Source organism: Anomaloglossus baeobatrachus, chromosome 3 (assembly GCF_048569485.1).
Source record: "Anomaloglossus baeobatrachus isolate aAnoBae1 chromosome 3, aAnoBae1.hap1, whole genome shotgun sequence".
Classification (NCBI taxonomy): Eukaryota; Metazoa; Chordata; class Amphibia; order Anura; family Aromobatidae; genus Anomaloglossus; species Anomaloglossus baeobatrachus.
In genome coordinates this window covers 617,955,736-617,982,632 of record NC_134355.1, presented here as the reverse complement: position 1 = coordinate 617,982,632, position 26,897 = coordinate 617,955,736, and the positions used below count along the sequence as shown (strand labels likewise).

The 26,897-nt window shown below is 43.6% G+C and overlaps 1 protein-coding gene across 3 annotated transcripts in view; it reads left to right on the top strand.

Annotated features, from left to right (window-relative positions):
- KIDINS220 (kinase D interacting substrate 220) overlaps positions 1 to 20,683 on the top strand; it is a 249,348-nt gene extending 228,665 nt beyond the window's left edge. For all 3 annotated transcript variants that reach the window (XM_075341087.1, XM_075341086.1, XM_075341085.1), the window contains 4 exons: positions 13,404 to 13,541; positions 14,084 to 14,182; positions 15,505 to 15,735; positions 16,532 to 20,683. In XM_075341087.1, coding sequence (XP_075197202.1) covers positions 13,404 to 13,541; positions 14,084 to 14,182; positions 15,505 to 15,735; positions 16,532 to 17,770 — 1,707 coding nt within the window. In that variant the 3' untranslated portion in view covers positions 17,771 to 20,683. The remainder of the gene's footprint in view (positions 1 to 13,403; positions 13,542 to 14,083; positions 14,183 to 15,504; positions 15,736 to 16,531) is intronic.
- Positions 20,684 to 26,897: the final 6,214 nt, after the last annotated feature.

Below are 26,897 nucleotides of genomic sequence, written 5' to 3'. Positions count from 1 at the left end.
TTATGGTTACAATGATCAAACGACAGAAATAGCGCACAACGCTTCTGTAAAGGAGCACGTTCATCCTGGACTCGGAGATGGAAGACGAAGGCTCGGATTGTGTTATTGGGACCGTCCTTTTATAAAGACGTCCAGAAGAGAAGTATTTATCAGCCGGATAGTTTTATAGAGGAATTCTTGCATCTGCACAGAACGTGAATTAAAGGCGATGTTGTCGCAGAAAGACTACAGAGTATGGCGTCACCTTCCTAAACCGGTCATCCAATCACTCTCACAATTGTCTATAATATGAGTACATAGACGCCCAAACTGTAGAAGCCCTTAAAGTGAAAAACAATAATGGTCCTAAAAGTGTGACCTCTAGGAGCTTCACCTGTAATAGGGGCGTGATAAAGGGGCCCCTTCATTTTGCTGAATATTCACATTGATTTTAATGGTCACCTAAAAATATAATTTCTTTTTCACCTAAATCCACTTTAAAGGGAAAATGTTCACTTTTAACCATTTTCTGTCATACTGATGAAATTTCCAGACTTGGTATATCGGTCACTGATGGGAGACTGTGCAGTGAATGAGTGATACCGACTACAGAATTAAAGATCCGAAAGAAAGAGACATTGTCCGCCCGATATTATTCAAATATTTTTAAAGAATGGTGTACAAATAAAAAGTTATACTCGCCATTCCCTTGCCAACTTTATTCAAGTGTTTCCCGGTTCTCAAATGATATCTAAATCTAGAAACTAACTGTTCAGCCAATCTCAGTGAGGGGCTAAAAGCAACCAATACCATCCAGCGAGGGGCTAAACCTGACCAATCTCAGCTAGTGAGCAACTAAACGTGACCAATCACAGCTAGTGAGGGCTCAACATAGCTAGTGCAGGTCTAAACATGACCAATCACAGCCAGTGAGGGGCTAAAAGCAGATGACAACATTTAGTGAGGGGCTCAACATGACTAATCTCAGCTAATGAGGGGCTAAACACAACGGTCACATCTAGTGCAGGACTAAACACAGCCAGTGAGGGGCTAAACCTGACCAATTACATCAAGTGAGGGGCTTAACACGACCAGTTACATCTAGTGAAGGGCGCAACACTACCAGTCACAGTTAGTGAGGGGCTTAACATGACCAATTGCTTCTAGTGAGGGGTTTAACACGACCAATCACAGCTAGTGAGAGGCTTCACATGACCAATGACAGCTATTGAGGGGCTAAACCCAACCAATTACATCTAGTGAGGGCTTAACACAACCAATTACAGCAAGTGAAGGACTTACCACAATCAATCACAGTGAAGGGCTTCACATGACAAATGACAGCTATTGAGGGGCTAAACACAACCAATCACAGCTAGTGAGGGGCTTAACACGACCAGTTACATCTAGTGATGGGTTTAACACGACCAATCACAGCTAGTGAGGGTCTAAAAACAACCAATTACATCTAGTGAGGGCCTAAACACGACCAATTACAGCAAGTGAAGGGCTAAACACAACCAATGACAGTTAGTGAGGGCCTAAACACGACCAATTACATCTAGTGAGGGGCTAGACATGACCAATCTCAGGGATTTTACCCTCTGAACCCTTCTCCTCTGTGTAGCACAGTCTTTATATTTGTCCATTTTGCGTTCTAGAAATGGACTTATAAAAAGAAGAGGGGAAGGTGTTTTCTTATGAAGTTCTCTCTTATCTTCTTTTTCCTTCCTCTGCCCCTATAGTAAATGAATCCGGTCGGAGTGGCTTTCTCCCATCCGGCAGAGCCCGGTGCATACGGGCTCCATCACTCTGACGAATGTTCTTTTCACGGCCACAGTTTTCAGAAATTGCTTTTCAGATTTGTAAAGAATTTTCTTCTTTCTCTTCTCACCTTCTTCCTCCGAGGCTTTTTAAAAACTGGCAAATAATATAATAAATAAATAACCGGTGAAATGTCGCTTCTGCTTGTTCTCTTTTATATTTCAGAAGGTGGAGAGGGCCTGTTAAATAAAACATGGCTTGTGGGTAGAGATATCATCTGCATATTTAAACTGGATGGCATTCGACATAAAATAGTTATACAGCAAATTGTTCACCCCATGCTAATTTGCAATGGACAAATGTCTGCCTGCATACTAATGTATGGCGCGTGCTGAATCAGCAGCTTAACCCTATACGCTGGGTCTCTAATACGGAATGAGTGATTGCCGCCGTCACGCTTGTTTAGCAGCAGTCTCGTCTCTGCTGCTCCACCTTCCGTAGTCTCTAAGGTTTATGCACCGTAACACTAAGGTTGAGTTAACACAGAGGTTTTTTTGATGCTCTCAAAAGTCACGATTTTGTTTAGTTCTTAGTCAGAAATCCCTTTTAATAAAAGCTCTTTTTTTTGCTGGAGTGAGTTTTTTGGAGAAGGATTTCTTTTCTTGAAACGTTCTTTGCAACATTGTGATTTAATCTTTTGTTTTGAGAAGTTTCCTTCAGGATCCGCTTCACCAATGTGACATGAATGTTCTTTTTTTGTTTTCTACCAAATGTTCTTCAAAACTTTTTCAGGTAAAATAAAACAAAACTTAAAGGGGTTGTCCACTACTTTTACATTTATTCCAAATAGCAAAAAAAAAAAGAATCCAGCGGACCATAGGCAGAAAAGTATATAAGAAAAACTTCTTCATTTAGCAAAGTTTAAAATCTTCGCAGTACAGGCTCGCACATAGAACAAGATAATATCTCCATCCAACGCGTTTCGACAAATGAATAGTCGCTACATCTTAATCATGGATATAGAGGAAAATGGCTAATTGGGCACAATTTGGCGATTTTCACTTAGAGGTGTACTCACTTTTGTTGCCGGGGGTCTGATAAGAAAAAAACTTGGATATGTGAAGAGCCCCATACACTATCATAGGTACGATTTCTATCCATGAAAATTATATGGAGTCATTTTCAGAGTAGAAAGTCAACTTTATTTGCTTTTAAGGAGTTCTTAATCATGGGTGCAGAATATTCTGACACACTCTTAAAAAGGTCTAGACATATCCCATCATGTAACAGTGTTACCACGCAATAATTTTATTGAGTGAGTGGTAGCACTGTTGCATGATGGAATATGTCTAGACCTTTTTAAGAGTCTTTGTCAGAATATTCTCTATCCATGATTAAGATGTAACGACTATTCAATTGTTGAAACACGTTGGATGGAGATATTATCTTGTTCTATGTGTGAGCCTGTACCGTGAAGATTTTAAACTTTGGGAAACAAAAGTTTTTTTATATACTTTTCTGCCTATGGTCCACTGGATTCTTTTTTTTTGCTATTCTGAGTTCTTCCTTCCCATGCCTGGGAGTCCTGGAGCGGACGAACGTGACATATCCCCTGGACACACAAAGTGGTGAGCTGGACTTTTTTTTTTTTTTTTATGTTCAGACTTGTATATTGATGGCCTATCCTTAGGATAGGTCATCAATGTCTGATTGGCCGGGGTCAGACACCCTGCACCCCCGCCGATCAGCTGTTGTCAGTCCCAGCATCCCAGCAGTGGCAGCAGGAAATGCTCAGTTCCGCAACTAATCGAACTTCTGATAGTGGTTGGATGGCTTCTGTCGCCGCCGGGTTCGAGAGCAACTGGGGCCGAAAGTAGCTGGTCGGCGGTGGTGCGAGGGGTCGGGCCCTGGCCAATCAGACATTGATGATCTATCTTAAGCATAGACCATCAATGTAAAAGTAGTGGACAACCTCTTATTAGTGGACAACCGCCTAATAACAGCAAAGAAATAAGAGTTTTCTAAAAGTGTTGAAATAGCTTTTGAGGAGAAACTCTTTAAAAAAAAAAAAAAAACTCTACAGGTATGTGTACAGTTTTTCCAGGAAACTTTTGAAATCCTCCTCCAAATCTCAAAACTCCTTAACAAAATAATGTTGACTTTCTGCTGTGAAAATGATATATATATATATATATATATATATATATATATATATATACATATCACTATATGATTTTTATGGATAGAAATCGTACCTATGATAGTGTATGGCGCTCTTTACATATACAACTTTTTTTCTTCTCAGACCACCAGCAACAAAAGTGAGTACACCGCTAAGTGAACATGGCCAAATTGTGCCCAATTAGCCATTTTCCCTCCCAGGGGTTATGTGACTCATTAGTGGTACAAGGTTTTAGGTGTGACAAAAAAAAATGATGACACAAACCATGTTTTTGGGTTTTTTTGCAAAGTTTTTTTTATTTTTTTGAACCATTAAAATGTAAAGGAAACTTTAAAATTTGATATAAACTTACTAAAATCATTCTGTAGTATTATGTTGCCAGGTCATATTAACTGCACATTGAACACTTAAAAAAACCCAAACACCAATGGTGGAATACCTTTTTTTTTTCTCACCATTTCAACACATCATCAGATTTTTTTTCTCCATTTTCGGTATATTATTTGGCAAGATGAATGGCATAATTCAAAACTAAAACTCATCCCGGAAGAAACAAGCTCTTCTCTGGCAACGTTAACACAAAATTGAAAAAGCATGGCGTTTGGAGGAAAATGGGAGAAAAGAAACCCAAAAAAACCCAGAAAAAAGGCTCTTGTGGAAAGGGGCTCACTTTGGTTAATTTAGTCAAAAAGCACACTCTTCTTTATACCAATGCAGCCTTACCTTAAAACCACCTGTTAAATATTGTGATGGTTCTTTTAAGCTCCAACCTGTTGAGGCTTGGACGACGTATGGCCTCATATTGTGACCTGTCACACTGTGCTTTTCAGTAGCAGATACTTTAGGATCTGTCACCAGGTTCAAAGTGTCTGGTTATAGCTCAAATTGTCTCTCCAATTTGAATATTTCTTAGAGGGGCGTGGCAGCTATAAGTCCCCTTACCTGGCAGCCAGACTGGCTTGCAAAGTCTCCTTAAGGAGAATAGTGTTCCCCCGTGGTTATAGCTCTTATTTTGTCGCTGCCGCCGAGTATTCTGTTTTTTTTATTTTATTTTATTATAAATCTGCCATATGGTTTATCCAAGGGGGCATGGCTCACAGGATCCTCTGGGGCGTGTCTTTAAGCTGTGCCATGTAAGGATCCTGTGGGATGAGTAAGCTGTGCCATGTAAGGGTCCTGTGGGATGTGCCTTTAAGCTGTGCCATGTAAGGGTCCTCGGGGGCATGCCTTTAAGCTGTGCCATGTAAGGGTCCTCGGGGGCGTGCCTTTAAGCTGTGCCATGTAAGGGTCCTCGGGGGGCGTGCCTTTAAGCTGTGCCATGTAAGGGTCCTCGGCGGCGTGCCTTTAAGCTGTGCCATGTAAGGATCCTCGGGGGGGGGGTAGTGCGCCTTTAAGCTGTGCCATGTAAGGATCCTCGGGGGCATGCCTTTAAGCTGTGCCATGTAAGGATCCTCGGGGGCGTGCCTTTAAGCTGTGCCATGTAAGGGTCCTCGGGGGGCATGCCTTTAAGCTGTGCCATGTAAGGGTCCTATGGTTTGTGTCTTTAACCTGTGCCATGTAAGGATCCTCGGGGGGGCGTGCCTTTAAGCTGTGCCATGTAAGGATCCTCGGGGGCATGCCTTTAAGCTGTGCCATGTAAGGATCCTCGGGGGCGTGCCTTTAAGCTGTGCCATGTAAGGGTCCTCGGGGGGCATGCCTTTAAGCTGTGCCATGTAAGGGTCCTATGGTTTGTGTCTTTAAGCTGTGCCATGTAAGGATCCTCGGGGGGGCGTGCCTTTAAGCTGTGCCATGTAAGGGTCCCCGGGGGCATGCCTTTAAGCTGTGCCATGTAAGGGTCCTTGGGGGGGGGGCGGGCGTGCCTTTAGGCTGTGCCATGTAAGGGTCCTATGGTTTGTGTCTTTAAGCGGTGCCATGTAAGGATCCTCGTGGGTGTGCCTTTAAGCGGTGCCATGTAAGGGTCCTTGGGGGGCATGCCTTTAAGCTGTGCCATGTAAGGGTCCTATGGTTTGTGTCTTTAAGCTGTGCCATGTAAGGATCCTCGGGGGCGTGCCTTTAAGCGGTGCCATGTAAGGATCCTCGGGGGTGTGCCTTTAAGCGGTGCCATGTAAGGGTCCTCGGGGGGCATGCCTTTAAGCTGTGCCATGTAAGTATCCTCTGGGGCGTGCCTTTAAGCTGTGCCATGTAAGGATCCTGTGGGATGTCTTTAAGCTGTGCTATGTAAGGGTCCTCGGGTGCGTCTCTTTAAGCTGTGCCATGTAAGGATCCTCTGGGGCGTGCCTTAAGGTTGTGCCATATAATGACTCTTTGAGCCACGTGCCTTTGTAAAGACCTTAAAAATGTGTTTGTGCTATGTAAAAAGTCCCGTCCCTCTGTAATCAGTTGGCAAATTTTGAAGAAGAAGAAAGTGGAATCTTTAGCAACAGCAGGAATAAGATGAGAATAAAAAACTGATCACTTTTGAACAAGTGATAGGTCTTTTTTCTGTCAGTTGATCGGTGCGGCCTGCATGGATTGTCTTCTGCTCAATGGGATTAAGCTCTAGGAAATATGGAGGCCAAGTCATCACCTTGAAGTTTCTGTCCTGCTCTTTCGTCACCCTTTCACAATTTTTGCTGTGTAATGGTGGGCATTATTCTCCAGCAAGAAGCCACTGGTATTAAGGAAACTGTTGCCATGAAATTGGCACATAGTCTGTGCAATGTTTAGGTCGGTGCAATGTGTCAAAGTGACATTCACATTTATCCCCAGACCCACGTCTTACCAACTAAACACTGCCCTGAGCACCGAGAACTTTTGTTCTACAATAGCTCCCCTGTGTGATCAAACAAGGCTGCTAGTTTTCATTCCCAGCATTCTAAAGGCCCAGTCTCACACAACGATTTACCAGCGATCCCGACAACGATACGACCTGATAAGGATCGCTGGGAGGTCGCTGGTGAGATGTCACACAGTCAGACCTTACCAACGATGCAGTAACAATACAGGTCGCAGTAGCAACCTGTATAACGATCACTGCAGTCATTGGGACCCTGTCACACAGCGTAAAACACAGCGATGTGTCCTACCCAGCAGGACATTGCCTTTGAAGAAAATGGTCGGGATCATTCGGCAACGACTAGCAATCTCACAGCAGGGGCCTGATCGCTGCTAGGTGTCACACATAATGAGATCGCTGGCGAGATCGTTGCTGCGTCACAAACGGTGACTCAGCAACGATCTCATTGTGTTTGACGGGGCCTTAAGGCTATGTTCACACAGAACGTGTTTGCAGTGTTTTTTTTAGCATGGTTTTTGCCATGGTTTTGTGCAAATCCGTGCATAGTCCCAGCAAAGCCTATGAGATTACAGAAATCTCATGCGCACACACACATGCAAAACACCTGCAGTGTTTTGCTGACTGTTTTGTCAACTTCCTTGGTTTTTGCTCCATTGAATAAACATGTCAATCTTTCAGCGTTTTTGTCTTGTTTTTTTTACTCTAGTGATGAGTGGATTCACAAATCAGATTGCATGCGGTTCCTCTTATTTTGATACACAGCCAAGATAAGCACACAGCTGGGGGCTGCAGCCTGTAGCCGTATGCTTTATTTGTGCTGGGTATCCTAATATGGGGGGACCCTACGGCAATTTATTTTATCTATTTTTTTATACCACGATTAGACGCACATAGCGCCTGTGCTTAGAAGCCATCAGACACCCTGCCACTCACACGGGGGCGTGTCTGACTGCAACCAATCACAAATGCTGGTGGATGGGGAAAGCGGTGAATATGCATGAGGCTAAAGAGCAGCTCTGGAAGTTGAAGGAGCGGGAGCAGGTACAGCCGCATCAAAGACTGGTATAGCTCCCTTACTTCACTTTTTTTTACCTTTTTTTTTTTTTAATTTATTACCCGAGTACCAGATCCAGACTAATCCCCGGCATTCGAGTACTTTTGAAGACCCGTGGGTCTGGACTTGGTCCGACTATCACTACTGGAGGAGGTGCAAAAACCCGCAGTAAAATACACCTTAAAAACCGCACTAAAAGCCTAGCCAAAAACCATACCAAAAACGCAGAAAACCACCAGGAGACTTCCTGCCACAAAATAAGGTTTTGCTGCCGAAAAAACCAGCAAAAACAACTTATGTGAACATAGCCAAATTGCAAACCAGGTGAAAACCAACAAGAGCTGACATTTGGGAAACTCCTGCAGCCATCACAATGTGGCTCTTATCAAAATCTCTGAGATCCTTGCTTCCTTAACATGTTGCCCTTGCCATGTGTATAGTCAGGAACCCAATGCGGCATTTAACGGTTGTAACCACTGCCGGAGTGTAATTTTTCCGATTGGATGCTGAAACGCAAAAACTGAGATACTCAGGGCTTTATCACAAGTTTTATGTCAGAGATTCCAAGTAACCTGAAATCTGCACTCAACACCAAAAATGATCTAGGGTCTCGGATAACAGAACTCGCTCTTGTTGGACTTTTTAGAAACAGCATTTGGCTTTTTTTCCCCTCTTCTACCGAATTCTATTTTCATGCTTAGTTGTATTGGGTTTCGCAGCTTCTGGTCAGGACCTTGCTCAAATTGCCTTCATTATGCAAACTTGTACCACTGTATTTCTGCATTTGTCTACATTGTTCTGCCGCTTTCCACAGAATGATGTTGTAACACCATTGGGGAAATTGTAACACGGTTATTGTCTCATTCTGAATAGTTTATTGTTTCTGGATATTCTTAGAAAAATGTACCATCCGTGGTTAGATCATCAGCTCATAGGGTAAAGAGTTTATGGCCGGCAGTCACAAGTGGAGCTATGATCAGGCATGTCATGTGTCGTACGGCTTTCATCTACGTGACCTGGACATCATTTTGTGACTTTCATTTTGTTCGTAGTTTTTGTTCTACATTCATTAAAATAAAAAAAAAACAACTAAGTACACAATCTTTCAATTTTATTTTTTACAAATTAGGACATTAAAAAAATGAGGTCCTTACAAGGTCCTAAAATCAAGAAGATACAAATTCAGATGAACACCAGCACATGACAGATTGCACCGTGTCATTATTTAAGAAAAATTAGACCTAAAGCCTGAAGCAATGTGTGTGAAAAATTAAGTACACCCTTACTGCTACTATAGGAATTGGAAAGTAGCAGCCGGCTGCTACCAATCAGATGCCTGTGATTAATTGTTCTTCAGCATGCGATCTCTATAAAAGCCAAAGTTTTGTTGCTTTGCTGGTCTGAAGCATTCAGGCAGGTGTTAAAATTGCTGTCCACTACTTGGACAATACTTTCTTCAATGCTGTAGTTTCCCCGTGTAAAATAAAAAACCCTTAGGATATGTGCCCACAATCAGTGTTTGCAGCATTTTGGAATGGCTGCATTGTGGATGTTTGACTTTTTTTTTCTTTATATATATATAAAAAAAAAAAACATTTTTTTCTATGATTGATTCATGTAATTTTAGTTCAATAAAACCAAGCATTTAGCAGCAATATCCAGACTCAGGAACATCTTTAAAGTGCACCAATCATCAGGATTTTCACATATAACTTAGTGCCAGTATAGCACTGGCTTTATCAGGCTGATTCTATACATACCTGTAGTGGTCAGCTCGGATGTATAGGTTTTGAAATCCAAGAAAGTAAAGTTTATAAAATCACCAGCTTCTTGAGTGACAGCAGCTGAGGATCAGATAATATCTGGGGGGTATTCATAGTTATCCCCTCCCCCTGTTAGAATTAGCATAAATATTATCAATCAATTAACTTTGACTTGCAGGACCTGTGATGAGGTCATACCCATGTGACCAGAAGGGGCAACGCCTCAACCAACAAAGCTATCAACTTTTTTCTGTTGGCTGAGGCCCCGCACCTTCTGGTCACATGGGAATGACCTCACACAGGTCCTGCAAGTTAAAGTGAATCGACTGTATAACACTTATGCTAATTCTAACAGGGGGAGGGGATAACTATGAATCCTTCCCAGATATTATCTGATCCTCAGCTGCTGTCAGTCAAGAAACTGCCGATTTTATAAACTTTACTTTCTTGGATTTCAAAACTTAAACATCCGAGCTGACCACTACAGGTATGTATAGAATCAGCCTGATAGTGCCAGTATAGCGCTGACTTTAGGTTATACACAAAAATCCTGGTGATTGCTGCACTTTAAAATAAAAAATAAAAAAGGATTTAATAGAGAATATTAATAACTATTAATGTGACAACCTCACATTATTCTTTGATTGATAAAAAAGGCCAGGAGTGAATTTTAGGATGGTACCAATACACACACACACACCTCTTGTGGTTGGAGGGTTTCCCAACACAGAAAACAATCTGGAAAGAAGACCTCACAGCCATAAACATCAAAAACAATTGCTTTTGGTAATAGTTCCACATTGGCGTAGGAGATGAGTCCGGTTTGGCTCTGCGCTGAGCTGTGGCACCGGTGTGCACAAGTCCTCACAGATCTTTGTTGGGCTACGGGGCTTTATTATATATTTCGCTCTTCGCTGCAGTTTAGTTTGTTTTTTTTCTTGTCCCCTATAAACTAATCTGGAGGAAGTATCGGCAATTATGAAAAGGAAACATTTTGTTAGTAATTTCCTGTGTTACAAGAAGTTTACTTTCCTCGCTAGAAAATAACTAGTGCTGTCACTGTGACTATGGACAATACAGAAATTGTGCCGAGCACTCGGGGACGTGTTGAATTTGTTAGTCCACAGTAAAATTTGTCGAAAGGGATTATCTCGTAAAGGCACCACCGGTCCTAATGTACTATTGGGATATTATAGAGGGGCCATTGCTCAAGACCCCCACTCTGAGTCAAAATGGAAAGCTTTCAGGTCTCTGGTGCATTCTGCAATGGGTTGTCTCTGATGAGATACCTCTAAAAATCTAAAGGTAAAGCCGCGGCTTATCAAATACGCTGGAGCATAAAAAGTCATGGTGGGATGCCCAAGGATGGGGCTGGTCCTGTGCCGATGTACACAATTTTCTTTTTCATAGTTGTATATCACAGATGATCTAACGTGCTATCATGCTAGGATCTACTAAAGCAGGGCTGGACAAAGTGCGGCCTGTGGGCCGGACTGAAAAAGCAAGAGTTCCGTGGGCCACATTTTGCCAAGCCCTGCTGTAGTAGATCCTAGTATGATGACACGTAAGATCGTCTGTGATCTACAACTATCAAAAAGAAAATTGGGTAAATCTGTACAGGGTCAGCCCCATCCTCGGGTGTCCAACCATGACCTGTTGACCGAGACACCCGAAGGGCTGAAAATGGCCACACCGTGCCCTCCACCACGCAGCCGCCACTGCCTAGGAGGCTATGTGGGGATCATAATGTATATAGGAGGCTATGCGAGAGCTTATGCTGTATTTCAGAGGCTGTGTGGAGGCTCATACTGTATTTAGGAGGCTGTGTGGGGGCTCACTGTATATAGAGGAGCTATGTTGGGGCTTACACTGTATATAGAGGGATAATGTGAGCTGGCTCATACTATATATAAAGGGTCTGTGTGTGGGCACATACGTTATATAGAGGATTATGTGGAGGCTCATACTGTATGTAGGGGGCTGAGTGGAGACTCATACTGTATATAGGGGTTGTCATCATACTTAAAGGGAATCTGTCATCGGGTTTTTACTCCCGCATGTGAGAGCAACATAATGTAGAGACAGACCTGATTCCAGCGATGTGTCACTAACTGAGCTGTTTGCTGTTATTTTGATAAAATCAATCTTTGGCAGCATGGCAAGTAGTCCTGTAATGATAATCTGCTGCTGATTAAACAGTGATTTTATCAAAATTACACTAAGCAGCCCAGTAAGTGAGGCATCTCCGGAATCAAGATCTCTGCCCCTACATTATGCTGCTCTCAGATAAGGTGGCAAAAACCTGGTGACCGATTCTCTTTAATTCTGCTAAATATTAAGAGCTACAAATAATATGGCTATAAAATAATAATTTTATTTAACATGTTAATATTGATGTTGAGCAGAATTAATTTCGGCCTATTGGTTTGGCCTCAACACCAGTCAGTCTTTCATGTGGCCCCTGGGGAAAATGAATTACACTAGAGGTGAATGTTGGGTTATGTAGGGTTTAGAGGGGCATAAGGTGCTGGTCATTTTGTGCCTATAGTCCTTTTAGATCAAGGTCTTGTGCAAGGTATAGGTGAAGTTTAGAGGTTTCTGCAAATTCCTGGGAAATTTTGCATGACATGTGCAACCGCATTGCGCAGTATAATGATGCTGTAGGGGGGGAGGGGGTATTACAAAATTTTTCTCAGGGTTCATTACCGTAATTGCTCAAGATTTCTCTGTTTTTACATTTTATCATTTTCAACATCCCTCCTTGTTCCAGTCTGTGTCACCTAGTGAATTAATGTGTTATCATCACTAGTTGTAACTGCACATCTATGTGTATGTTGTATAGCTGTAGGAAAGAAAGTAAGGCCACCCAATCCAACTTATTTGACCAATATCTGTTCTTTCCGATTACTCCATACACAGGTGTTCTAGACCATGTAAAGAATACATGTCTTTAATCGAAAAGAAGAGTAAACCACTTGAATGGGTGTGAAAGATTGAGCATATTTATTGACATTTATTATGTCCCATCTTTCTTTCCCCTGATAGGTACCATTTTAAGGTGTTAGGTGCCCACAGACACATAAAACCACAAACAACCTGTGGCCATGTTTTTAGAAGAAAGCAACGTGTAACTATATATGCCAAAGGCAAATCGCACTTGTAGAACGTCTAACTAACGTCAGCCGAAGTCACACATATCGACAGATTCAGCCGACAGTCCAACATGTATGGAGGGACACCACTGATGGCTGGTATCAGGGGGACCTTTCCAAGATTTTGGACTTCCGATCCTTTTTGTTTTCTAACAGATGTCAGGCAGTGGCTCAGTCATGGAGAATACAGGAGGCTCCTATGTATGGAGGAGTCAGCCGAATGATTGGCTGCACCATTGTTTGGCCGACAGCCATCTAGTGTGTATGGTGGCTTCAGTCCTGCACATTGTGTCATTGGTCTAGTATGGAAAATGTATATAACCCTGGTGTGACATTCTGATTTTTCCTACAAAGAAACTACAGTTGGACTCATTGTTCCAGACTGGGCCCTCGGGAATCCATAAGTCTCCATGATTGTCCCAAGTTATTTTGCACTTATACCATAGTAGTGTTCTATCCTGAGAATTTGGTTAAGTCTTGCCATGTGCTGGTGTCTGACCACATCAGTGTATTGGAAATCATTTTTTTTCTTTGCAACTGTTATCGAGTTTGCCTATGTAGCATAATTTTAGAATACGGTCCTGGGTGGATTTGGTTGGCCATACTTGTAGCTCCATTTTACCTTCTGTAATAACAGGAAGCTCAGAATGGATTGAGCTCTGGCCAAGCAAAGATTCCTGCCATGATTATGTTGCATGGGTTCAGTAATATAAACCATCTTATCATCATGCAGGTTGCAGGCAGCGCTGTTGTTGGACCACACAGTTCTGCTCTTGGATCCATGAACGTAGACGCTGTGTGTGAAAAGCTCAAACAGATAGATGGCATCGACCAGAGCATGTTGGCTCAGTACACTGCAACCATACGGAAGGTATGAAAAGTCTACACGTTATTGGGTATGGCATAAGGTTTCAGAACCTTCTGTGCAGAGTGATTCACTAGTGACACCATATGATGGATCTGCTAAGGCTAGTATGCATCTACATGACTAGATGCATCCGAAAGAATTTGGTTGATTGTGCTAATGACACTATATCAAACTCTGAACCCTGATCAGAGTCTAATTAGAGTGTCTGCTTAGTGTGATGCGATTCTCTCGGCTCACTGTGAGGAGAAGATGGAGAACAAAGTTTCTGCATTTTCTCCATTCTGAGTCCATGGAAATTAGACTGCACTTGATATCATCCAAGTGCATTCTGATGTTTCCACGCACCCATAGACTTGCAAGGGTGAGATTTTCTTTTTCCATGCGAAAAAAAATTAAGAATCAGCACTGATTGGGCCGATTGCCATGCGCTAAAAAAAAAAAAATCAGCACACCCCGATAAATACGGTGGTGTGAGCGAGCGCCAATTGTGAGTCCAATTGTCAGCATGGCTTTCACTAATGCTTCTTTCTCAATTGCTCATCCAGGCAAACATCAATGGCCGCGTCCTGACACAGTGCAGCATGGAAGAACTGAAGAAAGAGATGAGCATGAACTTTGGCGACTGGCATCTATTCAAAAGCGCGGTAAGGATGGCGATCACATTCACACTGTCTTCCATCAGGATTGTAATATCACTCGGTGCTGATATTGACTGACATCAGTGATGTGAATGTGACTGACATAATTTAGTCTGCCCCTAAATAGATTGACTTCTGCACTCACTGTAAAGAGATTAAGGCTATGTGCCCACGTTGCGTTCTGTCCCTGCAGAAATTTTTGCAGCGATTTGAACAGTACATGTGCCCTTCAAATCGCTGCAGAAACACTGTGTACTGAAAAGCCGATTTCATGTGCTCTGGATGCAGCCTCTCCCATAGACAGAGCGGGACCTGCATCCAAAGCGCATGAAAGAAGTCACATGTTGCTTTTTAGAACACAGCGATTTGGCAGCATGCAAATCACTGCGTTCTAAAACGCAACGTGCGCATGGATTATACACAATCTTCATAGATTGTGCTGGGGACACAGGTCGCATGCAGTTACGCTGCAATACACAGTGTAACTGCATGCAAATACGCAATGTGGGCACAGAGCCTAAGGCGGGCTTTGCACGTTGCGACATCGCAAGCCGATGCTGCCATGTCGCACGCGATGGTCCCCGTCGCAGGTACGATATCTTGTGTTAGCTGGCGCAGCGAAAATTATCGTTATGCCAGCTTCACATGCACTCACCTGCCCTGCGACCGTCGCTCTGGCCGGCGACCCGCCTCCTTCCTAAGGGGGCGGGTCGTGCGGCGTCATAGCGACGTCACACGGCAGGCGGCCAATAGCGGCGGAGGGGCGGAGATGAGCAGGATGTAACCATCCCGCCCACCTCCTTCCTTCCGTAGAGCCGCCGGCGGCAGGTAAGGTGATGTTCCTCGCTCCTGCGGCGTAACACACAGCGATGTGTGCTGCCGCAGGAACGAAGAACAGCATCGTACCATCACTGCAGCGTAATTATGGAAAAGTCGGAGCCTGCACCGATGATACGATAACAACGCTTTTGCGCTCGTTAATCGTATCATCTAGAATTTACACACAACGATGTCGAAAGTGACGACGGATGTGCGTCACTTTCGATTTGACCCCACCGACATCGCACGTGCGATGTTGCAACGTGCAAAGCCTCCCTAAGTGTTTACAACAATTCTGACGAATTTAAGAAACAAGTCCAACTTATCGTGACATGTTTACCTGGAACTTTTTCTTGGAGATCTCTCCATAATGCACAGATTTACTTTCCAATCTCTCTCAAGGTTTATTTTCGAGAAGGGGTGGGAGTAGTCCGAGTCGCATGACTGTAAAGATTTGGGTTTACTCTGAGTAATATATTGATATCACTGCTGTCCTCATCTTCTAAAAGGTTCAAGACATGAGAAGCTCTGAAACACCACAGATGCATCCTGACGAAGCCCGAATGCCAGAGCCAGTCAGAAACGTGGGCCACAGCGACATTGGCCGGCGTGCAGTGCCCAATCCAGATATGCCTCATACTGACCTCGCAGGCCAGAACTATGACTTTGGCTTCAGTTTTGAGGATCTTAACACACTTGGTTTTGAAGAAGCTCCACGCCAGAATCCCACGGCTTGGCAGGTACATATGGGATTAAGGTACTCTGTTTAATATGATGTAAATGGTGCTGAGAAAGACTGGAAACATTGGATTTAATTATCTAGCCATCACCAATTAAACAGCAGCTGATATCTGACTCTGTAATTTAACTAATATAACTCTGTGATGACAATTCCTCCATTATTGAAAAATCAGTATTTCAATTGATATTCAAATGAAGCTGAAGTGCTATTTGTAGATCTGAAGCTTCTGTCACTCCAGCTCTATTCCCCACCCAACTCCAGCTCCTTCTTCTTGAGTGACGGCCTGTGTGGTGTGTGACTTCAGACAAAGGAGCTGACCATGAACGCTTAGCTAAGCATACATATGTTCTCTATGAGGACAGTAAAGTAAGCCACTGCCAGAACTGTGTGGCAACGTTTTATCTTCCCGCACAGCACTCAGTTTAGGTGAATAATTTCAGACTGGCCAATCCTCATCCCCCCCAACATGTTTCAGGGGAAAGTCGGGAAACTGATCCTGCCACAATCAGCGGGTTGGGACGATTTTTATCTAACGTGTATTTTTCGCTCTTATGCACCTGATGATCTGTAAAATGCTGCTTCAGTCAAATGGTTAAGGCCCCGTTGCAGTGGTCAGGCCACATGATTTGTTCTGGGAATAACTGAATATTGAAAACTGATCTATAATAGTGTCACAATTTCCATTGTATATAGGTGACGCCTTCTTGGCGTCATTGGTATGAGTCTTACTTATACATAGTTGAGTCACTTTTAATCGGGTAAATTAATGATTGTCTTATACATTTGTATTTCAGGGAAGACCTCATAGGACTCCAAGTTTGACCAGTCTTAATTCCCAAGAGTCAAGCAATGAGATCTCCAGGCTGACCGATAAAGTGCAAGCAGAATACAGAGATGCATACAGAGAATACATTTCTCAGATGGCCCAAATTGAAGGAGGTGTGGGATCGTCTACATTAAGTGGCAGATCCTCTCCTATGAGCTCCAGTGCCTATTATATTGGGCAGAGTACATCTATAAGCTCCTTGCATTCTTCCTCGGAGCAAGACAAAGCGAAAGAGGGGGATCCGAAGCAAGAAGATGGAAGGAAGCCTTTCTTGTTGAAGAGAAATGACGTTGTGGATTATATATCCTCAACTGCATCCACCACAGATGCTTCTCCCTTGGATCCAATCACAGAAGAAGATGAGAAGTCTGATCAGTCTGGTTCCAAACTGCTCCCAGGAAAGAAGAATGCAGAGAGATCAAGCCTCTTCCAAGCCGCAGATATGAAGCTTAAAGGGAATGGCATGCGCTATCAGAAGCTCCCAAGTGATGAAGACGAGTCCGGACCAGAGGAGTCCGATAACACTCCTCTTCTTAAAGATGGCAAAGACAAAAAGTCAGATCCATCTGCAGAGAAGAATGTCACCGAGCATGCAGCAGAGTCTGTGAGAACAGTCGTCAAGGCCAAGGAATATCTCTCTGAATCCATCCTCAACAAGAAAGATTCTTCTGACTCAGGCGTTCGGTCCAATGAAAGTTCACCGAATCATTCTCTCAACAATGAGGCCACTGATGACTCCCAACTGGAAAAAGCCAACCTCATAGAGCTGGAGGATGATCGCTTGAGAAGTAAGCGGGGAATACCCAACAGTCTGAGCGGCCTTCAGGATCCCTCCATAGCACGCATGTCAATCTGCTCCGAAGACAAGAAAAGCCCGTCTGAGAGCAGTCTGATCGCCAGTAGTCCTGAGGAGAACTGGCCAACATGCCAGAAGGGCTTCAACCTCAACCGCACTCCAAGCACAGTAACCCTCAACAATAACACCGGGAACCAAAACTTCGATGAGACCGCAGAAGCAAAAGAAGAGTCTCCAATCATTGTGGTGCCGGGGTCCAGTCCAGTTCACAATGAAAACCTAAAGCGCATGACCCACAAGAGAGGACAACGTTCTGGATATAGCCGACTGGCTAAAGACGCGTCAGAGCTGCACACAGTGACCTCCTCTGACAGCGCCGGCTTTGCAGAAGAGCGAGAGAGTATCCTTTAAACTCAGTCTCCATCTGTTCAGCCTGTTCATGTGCTCATTCCATCCTATTCAACATCCTTTTCATCATTCGCCCCTAAAAGCCTCCAACAGATTGTGGTCCTTAACATTGCTTCCTTAAAATGACCTGGAAAATATTTAAGTGCAAAAAGCAGCAAGTAACTTAATAAAGAGCACAGAATGCCATCCTCATCGGCTGTAGACCCAACCCTGCAATTTAAGTCTTGTGAGAAGAGAAGATCTGGTTTACTTAAAGGAACACTGTCGTATTATTTATTTTATGTCTGTCTTGGGGGAGGGCAATCCAAATCCATCCGCCACACTAGGGGGAAATTCATTCACCATGTTTGTGCTTTTGCCTTTATGAAATCGATTTTTTTTCATTATATTCTGTTGATTGGGGGAGAATTGGTCACTCATTGCTGTCCAGAAATAAGAAATGAGGCCTTCTCATCATTTGTGTTGATGGAACAGGACACTGATTATGAATGTAAACGTTTCTTAGTGATTAGGTTTTCTGGAGCCTTGAAGGAACCACATAAGTGGTATAAAAAAAAAAAAATAAGGCACTGCGCCGTAGAGCGTCGTATCTACGTAGTAAATGAGTATCGGTGCCAGAGCAATTTTATCCTAATTGGAGAATTTCAGCCTCGAGCCCCCATTAGTGATGCATGCTGCTAAAAAATAGCATAACAGTACATGCGGTCAGCATAAAGTGTTGTAGGCAGCATGCACATTTAAGCAATCCATAGGAATCTTTTTTTGATCCATGGTGTCCCTTTAATACTGCAAGAATTGTTTGTACTCTATATTCCATGACATTGTCGCCGCACATCCTCATACAAGAAACAAAACATCTGCAAAGTCTATGTGACCATGTATACTGAAGAATCCAGATCCTTGTAAAGGTCTCCACATGCAGGTACCTGAAATAAGGCTGATGGCCATACTGCACATAAATCAGACCATGGTGGGTGAATGCTATGTTAGATCGTATGAATGACTCCATACAACCAGTGAATTGTACCGAGTCGTTATACGGAACCCATATATGGGGTATACCTCCATATCTATTTGTATAAATCGGACCAAGAAACTCCTAGCGATCTAGTATGATAATATGGGCAAGATAAACTACTGTAATGAATGTTTAACTCCATGACTGTAACAGTACGCTGGTGTGACCATGTGGTTTCCCCCTAAAGGCACCCATTTACCTTAAAGAGCTGGCCAGTTTGTCCGACAGTCTTGTGTCGTGACTCCTCCATACTCCCAACCAGTCAGCTAGCCCAAGCTTTCATGTTGTCAGACTTTTCCGACAGTAACTTGAGCAGCAGAACCAGGATCCAGAATTTGCGTTCAGACTGCCCGATCCTTATCTTTCCCGGTTGAGGAGAGTCGGGAGGCCTCCATAAAAATTACATGAATTAACCTAGCGTATATGACAATTGTCTCCAGCCGGTAGCTCTCCAGCTGTAGCGGGACTACAACTCTCAGCTTGCTGGGAGATAGCTGGACAGCCACAGGTCGAAGATTACTGTCCTAGAGTATGAGGCAGACTCCTATCTCATCGGTACCAAGTTTTAGTATTAACTGTTGGACCTGTTCAGACCTTACTGAGGTATCAGGTTGTGAAGAATTTTACAAGGCTGTATTAAATGCTCCCTTTATTCATTTTACCATCCTCGTTAATTATAACTGTGTTGTGGTCACTTTTTGGGGTCTTTATTTTCCTTGGGTTTAACTGTTTTACAGAGTCAGTTATGTAGATTACTCCTGCTGTTCATCACATGTCCGTGACCTTATAGAAATGAGTATTTGTGAGCGTACACACCAGTGACGTGTTTGTGACGACCTTGTACAATATAGCCTGTAATTGGACTGCATGTTCTACATGTTCATGGTATCCCCAGAACTTCTGGGGCTTCATTCTTCTAATCAGTTGTATTACCTAAATGTGGTCTCCCTTGGATGCGATACACATTTAATAGATGTCTCTAGTACGAGATATTGACCTCTCAGCAGAAGAGATCATCACAATGTGCCACACTGCCTGACCATCCAGCAGATCCACTGTCAATTGCATCTTTTCCCAATGTCTGGAATAGATCCTAGTGCAAAAGCTTCCTTCGTTTTTGTTCCCTTTTTTATTTTAAGGGTGAAGATGATGTATAGGACAGAGGATCTCTTGAGCATGATGTGAAGCCACCCTTGGTTAGTTGATGACCATCAATGGATACCTTTAGTTTGTAGAGTCCACCCAGATCTTCTCTAAGAAGCCACCTATTGCCGTGATTACTTTGGTGCATGCAGCAAAACATATTTGATGTTGTCCCTTGTGTAGCTGTAATGTTTGATATCACTATATATTGGCCTCTCTGGTGTTATATTGATGTACAATGCTCCTGTGGTGCAGTACGATTGAGGGTCCATGGATGATGTCCACCAGAAAAGTAGACACTAAGCCGCAGAAAAGTGCTTCCTAAGTTCTTCTTAGTAGACCTTACCAACTTCTAGGAGCACAAGTCTGGAGCCAGCTCTTATGCTTTTTTATCAATTTCACAGTATGAGCCGCATACATTGTTATACAGATCTTAGATCTGATGAAGTTGGCATACTTATTTTTATAAATGATAAAAAAAAATACTACTAGGCGCTCATTTTGGACACTCTGATTTGTGTCCACATGCATCTGGCTATGTGAGGAACAAGAAATCAATTCTGGACACCCCTTCTGAGTGGTGTGGAGAGATGGGGCCGTGGTAGGGTACCATGTTCCCTCTTGTATACTGCATCATGCCTATATGGTCAGTGTGTCCATGGAGCTTGCATGACAGTATTGTAAATTCGCTATCATAGTGATGTAAATGGTTTGAGGTTGTGAAACCTAGTAATAAAACATCAGATTTACACTGATCTCATCGGTTTATGTCTTTATTGGACCTTCAAGGACAATTGTTTTTTGTTGTGTTTTGCTTTATTATTAATAATAATAATAATAATAATAAAAGTAGTAGTATTTATTCACTTTTACAGCGCCATTAATTCCATAGTGCTTTACATACATCAGCAACACTGTCCCCATAGGTGCTCACAATCTAAATTCCCTATCAGTATATCTTTGGAGTGTGGGAGGAAACCAGAGTACCTAGAGGAAACCCACACAAACACGGAGAGAACATACAAACTCCTTTCAGATGTTGTTCTTGCTGGGATTTGAACCCAGGACCCCAGTGCTGTAAAGCAACAGTGCTAACCACTGAGCCACCGTGCTTGCATATACAGTGCCTACAAGTAGTATTCAACCCCCTGCAGATTTAGCAGGGTTACACATTCGGAATTAACTTGGCATTGTGACATTTGGACTGTAGATCAGCCTGGAAGTGTGAAATGCACTGCAGCAAAAAAAAATGTTATTTCTTTTTTTTTTTTTTAAATTGTGAAAAGTTTATTCAGAGGGTCATTTATTATTCAACCCCTCAAACCACCAGAATTCTGTTTTGGTTCCCCTAAAGTATTAAGAAGTATTTCAGGCACAAAGAACAATGAGCTTCACATGTTTGGATTAATTATCTCTTTTTCCAGCCTTTTCTGACTAATTAAGACCCTCCCCAAACTTGTGAACAGCACTCATACTTGATCAACATGGGAAAGACAAAGGAGCATTCCAAGGCCATCAGAGACAAGATCGTGGAGGGTCACAAGGCTGGCAAGGGGTACAAAACCCTTTCCAAGGAGTTGGGCCTACCTGTCTCCACTGTTGGGAGCATCATCCGGAAGTGGAAGGCTTATGGAACTACTGTTAGCCTTCCACGGCCTGGACAGCATTTGAAAGTTTCCACCCGTGCCGAGGCCAGGCTTGTCCGAAGAGTCAAGGCTAACCCAAGGACAACAAGAAAGGAGCTCCGGGAAGATCTCATGGCAGTGGGGATATTGGTTTCAATCAATACCATAAGTAACGTACTCCACCGCAATGGTCTCCGTTCCAGACGAGCCCGTAAGGTACCTTTACTTTCAAAGCGTCATGTCAAGGCTCGTCTACAGTTTGCTCATGATCACTTGGAGGACTCTGAGACAGACTGGTTCAAGGTTCTCTGGTCTGATGAGACCAAGATCGAGATCTTTGGTGCCAACCACACACGTGACATTTGGAGACTGGATGGCACTGCATACGACCCCAAGAATACCATCCCTACAGTCAAGCATGGTGGTGGCAGCATCATGCTGTGGGGCTGTTTCTCAGCCAAGGGGCCTGGCCATCTGGTCCGCATCCATGGGAAGATGGATAGCACGGCCTACCTGGAGATTTTGGCCAAGAACCTCCGCTCCTCCATCAAGGATCTTAAGATGGGTCGTCATTTCATCTTCCAACAAGACAATGACCCAAAGCACACAGCCAAGAAAACCAAGGCCTGGTTCAAGAGGGAAAAAATCAAGGTGTTGCAGTGGCCTAGTCAGTCTCCTGACCTTAACCCAATTGAAAACTTGTGGAAGGAGCTCAAGATTAAAGTCCACATGAGACACCCAAAGAACCTAGATAACTTGGAGAAGATCTGCATGGAGGAGTGGGCCAAGATAACTCCAGAGACCTGTGCCGGCCTGATCAGGTCTTATAAAAGACGATTATTAGCTGTAATTGCAAACAAGGGTTATTCCACAAAATATTAAACCTAGGGGTTGAATAATAATTGACCCACACTTTTATGTTGAAAATTTATTACAATTTAACTGAGCAACATAACTTGTTGGTTTGTAAGATTTATGCATCTGTTAATAAATCCTGCTCTTGTTTGAAGTTTGCAGGCTCTAACTTATTTGCATCTTATCAAACCTGCTAAATCTGCAGGGGGTTGAATACTACTTGTAGGCACTGTATCTTGGGCTACAAATATAATTTGCAATTGGGTTTCACTTTTCTAATTTTTCACTGTTTGCCCTCTATTTGTTTCAATGACTATATCTACCTGCAGAATAAGTCAACTAATGGTATGTGCCCACGATCGGGACTCACTGCGTTCAGAACGCAGTGAGTACTGACCGTGGGGGCCGCGTGTCTCTTCCGCAGGAGAAAGCAGGAGACCGCAGCTGTCAGTACCCACGATCAGGGTTCAGTGCGCTGCGGTCTCCTGCTTGTGTTCTCCCTACGGAGGACGCAGGCAATTCCGCAGCAAATAATTGACATGCTGCGGTCTGGAAAGCCACTCCGCAGGTCAGTCTTTGCTTCGAACAAAACAAGCACAGTGGGCACGGGATTTCTTGGACTCCCGTCCACTATGCTTGTACTGTACAACGCAGCGGTTTGGATGCAGCTGACGTATGCTGCATCCAAACCGCTACAAATACTGATCGTGGGCATGCACCCTAAGAGTGTCATTGAGCTGTTCTATATTGCCAAATACTACCACACTCACTTATGCAATCTAAAGATTTAAATTCATCTCTACTTTTGATGTGGTTTGTGGTCTCGAATCAACACAGGGAAAAGTTTGTAACTTAACTTTTACGAATTACAAATCAGAAAAAATTCAGTGAAAAATCCTTAGACTAGATTCACACAGCCATGTTTTATGGTCTCTCCGGACCTGAACGCAAAAGCTTCATATATGCTTCTTAGGCTGTTGATTTTGGGTCAGGAGACCAGCAGCTAGGCTTGTACCACACCATTCTTACAGGGACCGTGAAGGGGGCCTTAAGGTGGTGTCACACATAGCGACGCAGCAGCGATTACGACCAGCGATCTGACCTTATCAGGATCGCTGCTGCGTCGTTACATGGTCGCTGGTGAGCTGTCAAACAGGCAGATCTCACCAGCGACCAGTGACCAGCCCAAAGCCAGCAGCGATGCGTGGAAGCGTAACTAAGGTAAATATCGGGTAACCAAGGAAATAGCTTCTTGGTTACCCGATATTTACCGTGGTTACAGCTTACCGCAGCTGCCAGACGCCGGCTCCCTGCTCGCTTCAGTTCGTCGCTGTCACACACAGCGATGTGTGCTTCACAGCGGGAGAGCAACGTCCAAAAAATGAAGCAGGACATTCAGCAGCGACCTCACAGCAGGGGCCAGGTTGTTGCTGGATGTCACACACAGCGACAGCGACGGGACGTCGCTGCTACGTCACAGAAAATGGTGACTTAGCAGCAAAGTCGTTATCATCGTCGCTATGTGTGACACCACCTTTAGGCAGACTACAAACAATGCATGTGTTGTTGTCTTGAGGACAGAACAATTGCATTGGTCTGACCCAAACTCAAGAGCCTCACGTATGCCTCAGTTCAGATCAGAAGACGCTCGGCCAGTCTGCGTATCACAATCTGTACTTGTACGGCAAAGCGAGGATGCCTGAATCCAGCCTTCATCTCATTCTGCAGCCAGCAATGTGCAGGGAACTAAAGTGCCTTCTTTAAAAGCCAAGGGGTGCAACATTTTTAATAAACCACAGTTGCACAAAATATTTTTAGCCGAAAACGCATGCAATAAAGTACAAAAATATGCACTACTCAGAAAAAGCTAGAGATATTTGGCTTTTGGGTGAAATTTCAGGATGATCCAAAAATGACCTCTAACCTTTTCAGGTGAACCTAATGTGACCTTCTCTATACTTATGGATGCTGTTCTCTAATAGAGGAGCTTATTGTCAAATTTACAACAGGTGTTTTATCCATGAATCGCCCAATAAATTTCAGGGCTCAGCATTGGTGTGTAAACCGTCCTCCTCATCATCCTGTTCATATTTTGACATGACATCAAGACGGCAACTGATCAATAGTGACTCGTCATTGCGAGGCTTCAAGCAGGATGTTCTCACCTGTACAGTGAGGATAATAAGTATTTGATACTCTGCCAATTTTGCACGTTTTCCCACCTACAAGGAATGGAGAGGTCTGTAATTTTTATTGTAGGTACACGTCATCTGTGACAGAGAGAATCACTCCCCAAAAATGCAGAAAATCACATTATATCAATTTTAAATACTTATTTAATGGAATAAAATGAATTTATTTGAAACTATTAAAACATAACTTAATATTTGGTAGAAACCTTTGTTTGCAATTACAGAGGTCAGACATTTTCTATAGTCCATGACCATGTTGCACACACTGCAGCAGGGATTTTGGCCCACTCCTCCATACAGATCTTCTAGGTTTCAGACCTGTCACTGGGCAACATTGAGTTTCAGCTCCCTCCAAAGATTTTCTATTGGGTTCAGGTCTGGAGACTGGCTAAGCCACTACAGGACTTGGAAATGCTTCTTACGGAGCCACTCCAGAGTTGACCTAGCTGTGTGTTTCGGTCACTGTCATGCTGGAAGACCCAGCCATGACCCATCTTCAATGTTCTTACTGAGGGAAGGAGGTCGTTGGCCAGAATGTTGTGATACATGACCCCATCCATCCTCCCTCCAATATGGTGAAGTCATCCTGTCCCCTTTACAGAAAAGCTCCCCCAAAGTAAGATATTTCCACTCCCATGCTTCACATTTGGGATGGTTTTCTTGGGCCTGAACTCACCCTTCTTCCTTCTCCAAAACTGGCGAGAGGAGGTGATACCAAAATGTTTGTCATACTAGTTTTGTTTCTTTGTGTGTATTGGAACAACAACAATAAAAAACTGAGGGGAAAAAAAGGCAAATTGGACATAATTTCACACACAACTCCAAATATGGTCCAGACATAATTGTTGGCAATCTTAACTTAAAGGGTATCTCACCAGCCCCCATCTGAGAGCAGCATAATGTGGGGAAAGAGACCCTGATTGCAGTAATGTGTCACTTACTGAGCTGTTTGTCATTTTGATAAAATCAATGTTTTCTCTGCTGCAGATATACAGAGCTCAGGAATATGCTGGACTCCCTGCAGCAGGACAAGTAGTTCTGTAATGATAATCTACTGCTGATTAAACAGTGATTTTATCAAAATTACACTAAACAGTGAAACATCGCTGGAATCAGGATCTCTGCCCCTACGTTATGCTGCTCTCCGATTAGGTGGCAAAAACCTGGTGACAGGTTCCCTTTGATATTTGGTTGCACATCCTTTGGAATAAATACCTGAAATCAATCCCTTCCTATAACCATCAACAAGCTTCTTACAACTTTCATCTGGAATTTTGGACCCTTCTCTTGCAAACTGCTCCAGGTCTGTCATACGTGAAGGCGCCTTTTCCTAAGGGCAGAGTCACACTTAATGACTCGCATGAGTGCAATATGAGAAAATCTCGCATTGCACTTAGCCCCATGTAAGGCTGGTTTCAGATGTCCGTGTTTAATCAGTTTAATCAGGTACCAGTAACACTCATGGTTATGGTCACACGTGTCATACGCGAGTGTCATCCGTGTTTGCATACGTGTGACACGTACTGGGTAAAACACGTGTCTCTGCAATGAAAAGATGATCATTATTTACCTGAATCCAGCGCTGCTGTCTTCTGCTCTGCTGCCTCCCACTCCTGACCCCCGCTCTTGATTATTCACTGCCCGAAGATTTGGAAGCCGGAGCATCACGGGGACAGGCTGGGTACAGCACCGCTGGGGACCTCGCCGGGGACGGGTGAGTATACAGCCGTTTGTGCAGTGACATCCAGGGGGTCATCGGATTTTCCAATGAACTCTCATGAACCCCTGGAAGTCACCATCGTGATACTCGCTGTAGCGCTGTTGTCGCAGGGGTGTCATCAGAGTTCATTGGGAAATCCGATTACCTCCTGGACATCCCTGCACACACACTGGATACTCACCTGTCACTAGCGATGTCCCCAGCAATGCTGTCCTCGGCGGTGCTGTCCCCAGCGCTGTCACCGCGATGCCCTTGCTCCCAGCTGCTCACTGCAGTGGATAATCAATGAAAATAATGAGTCGGGGTCAGGAGCGGGAGGCAGCAGAGCCGAAGACCGCACAGCTGGATACAGGTAAATATAGAAAATCTTTTTATTTAAAATCCCGTGTTTTCTCCATACATGTCACAGTGATATCACACGGATCACATCAGTGTGCGATCCGTGTGACAATGCTGCCGGAGAAAAAACGGACATGTCTCCGTGTGAAATAGCGGGGCCACACGGTCCGTGTGAAAACATAGCTGTGTGAGTACACAATAGGGTAACATCAGTACGTGTGACATCCGTGCTAAAAAC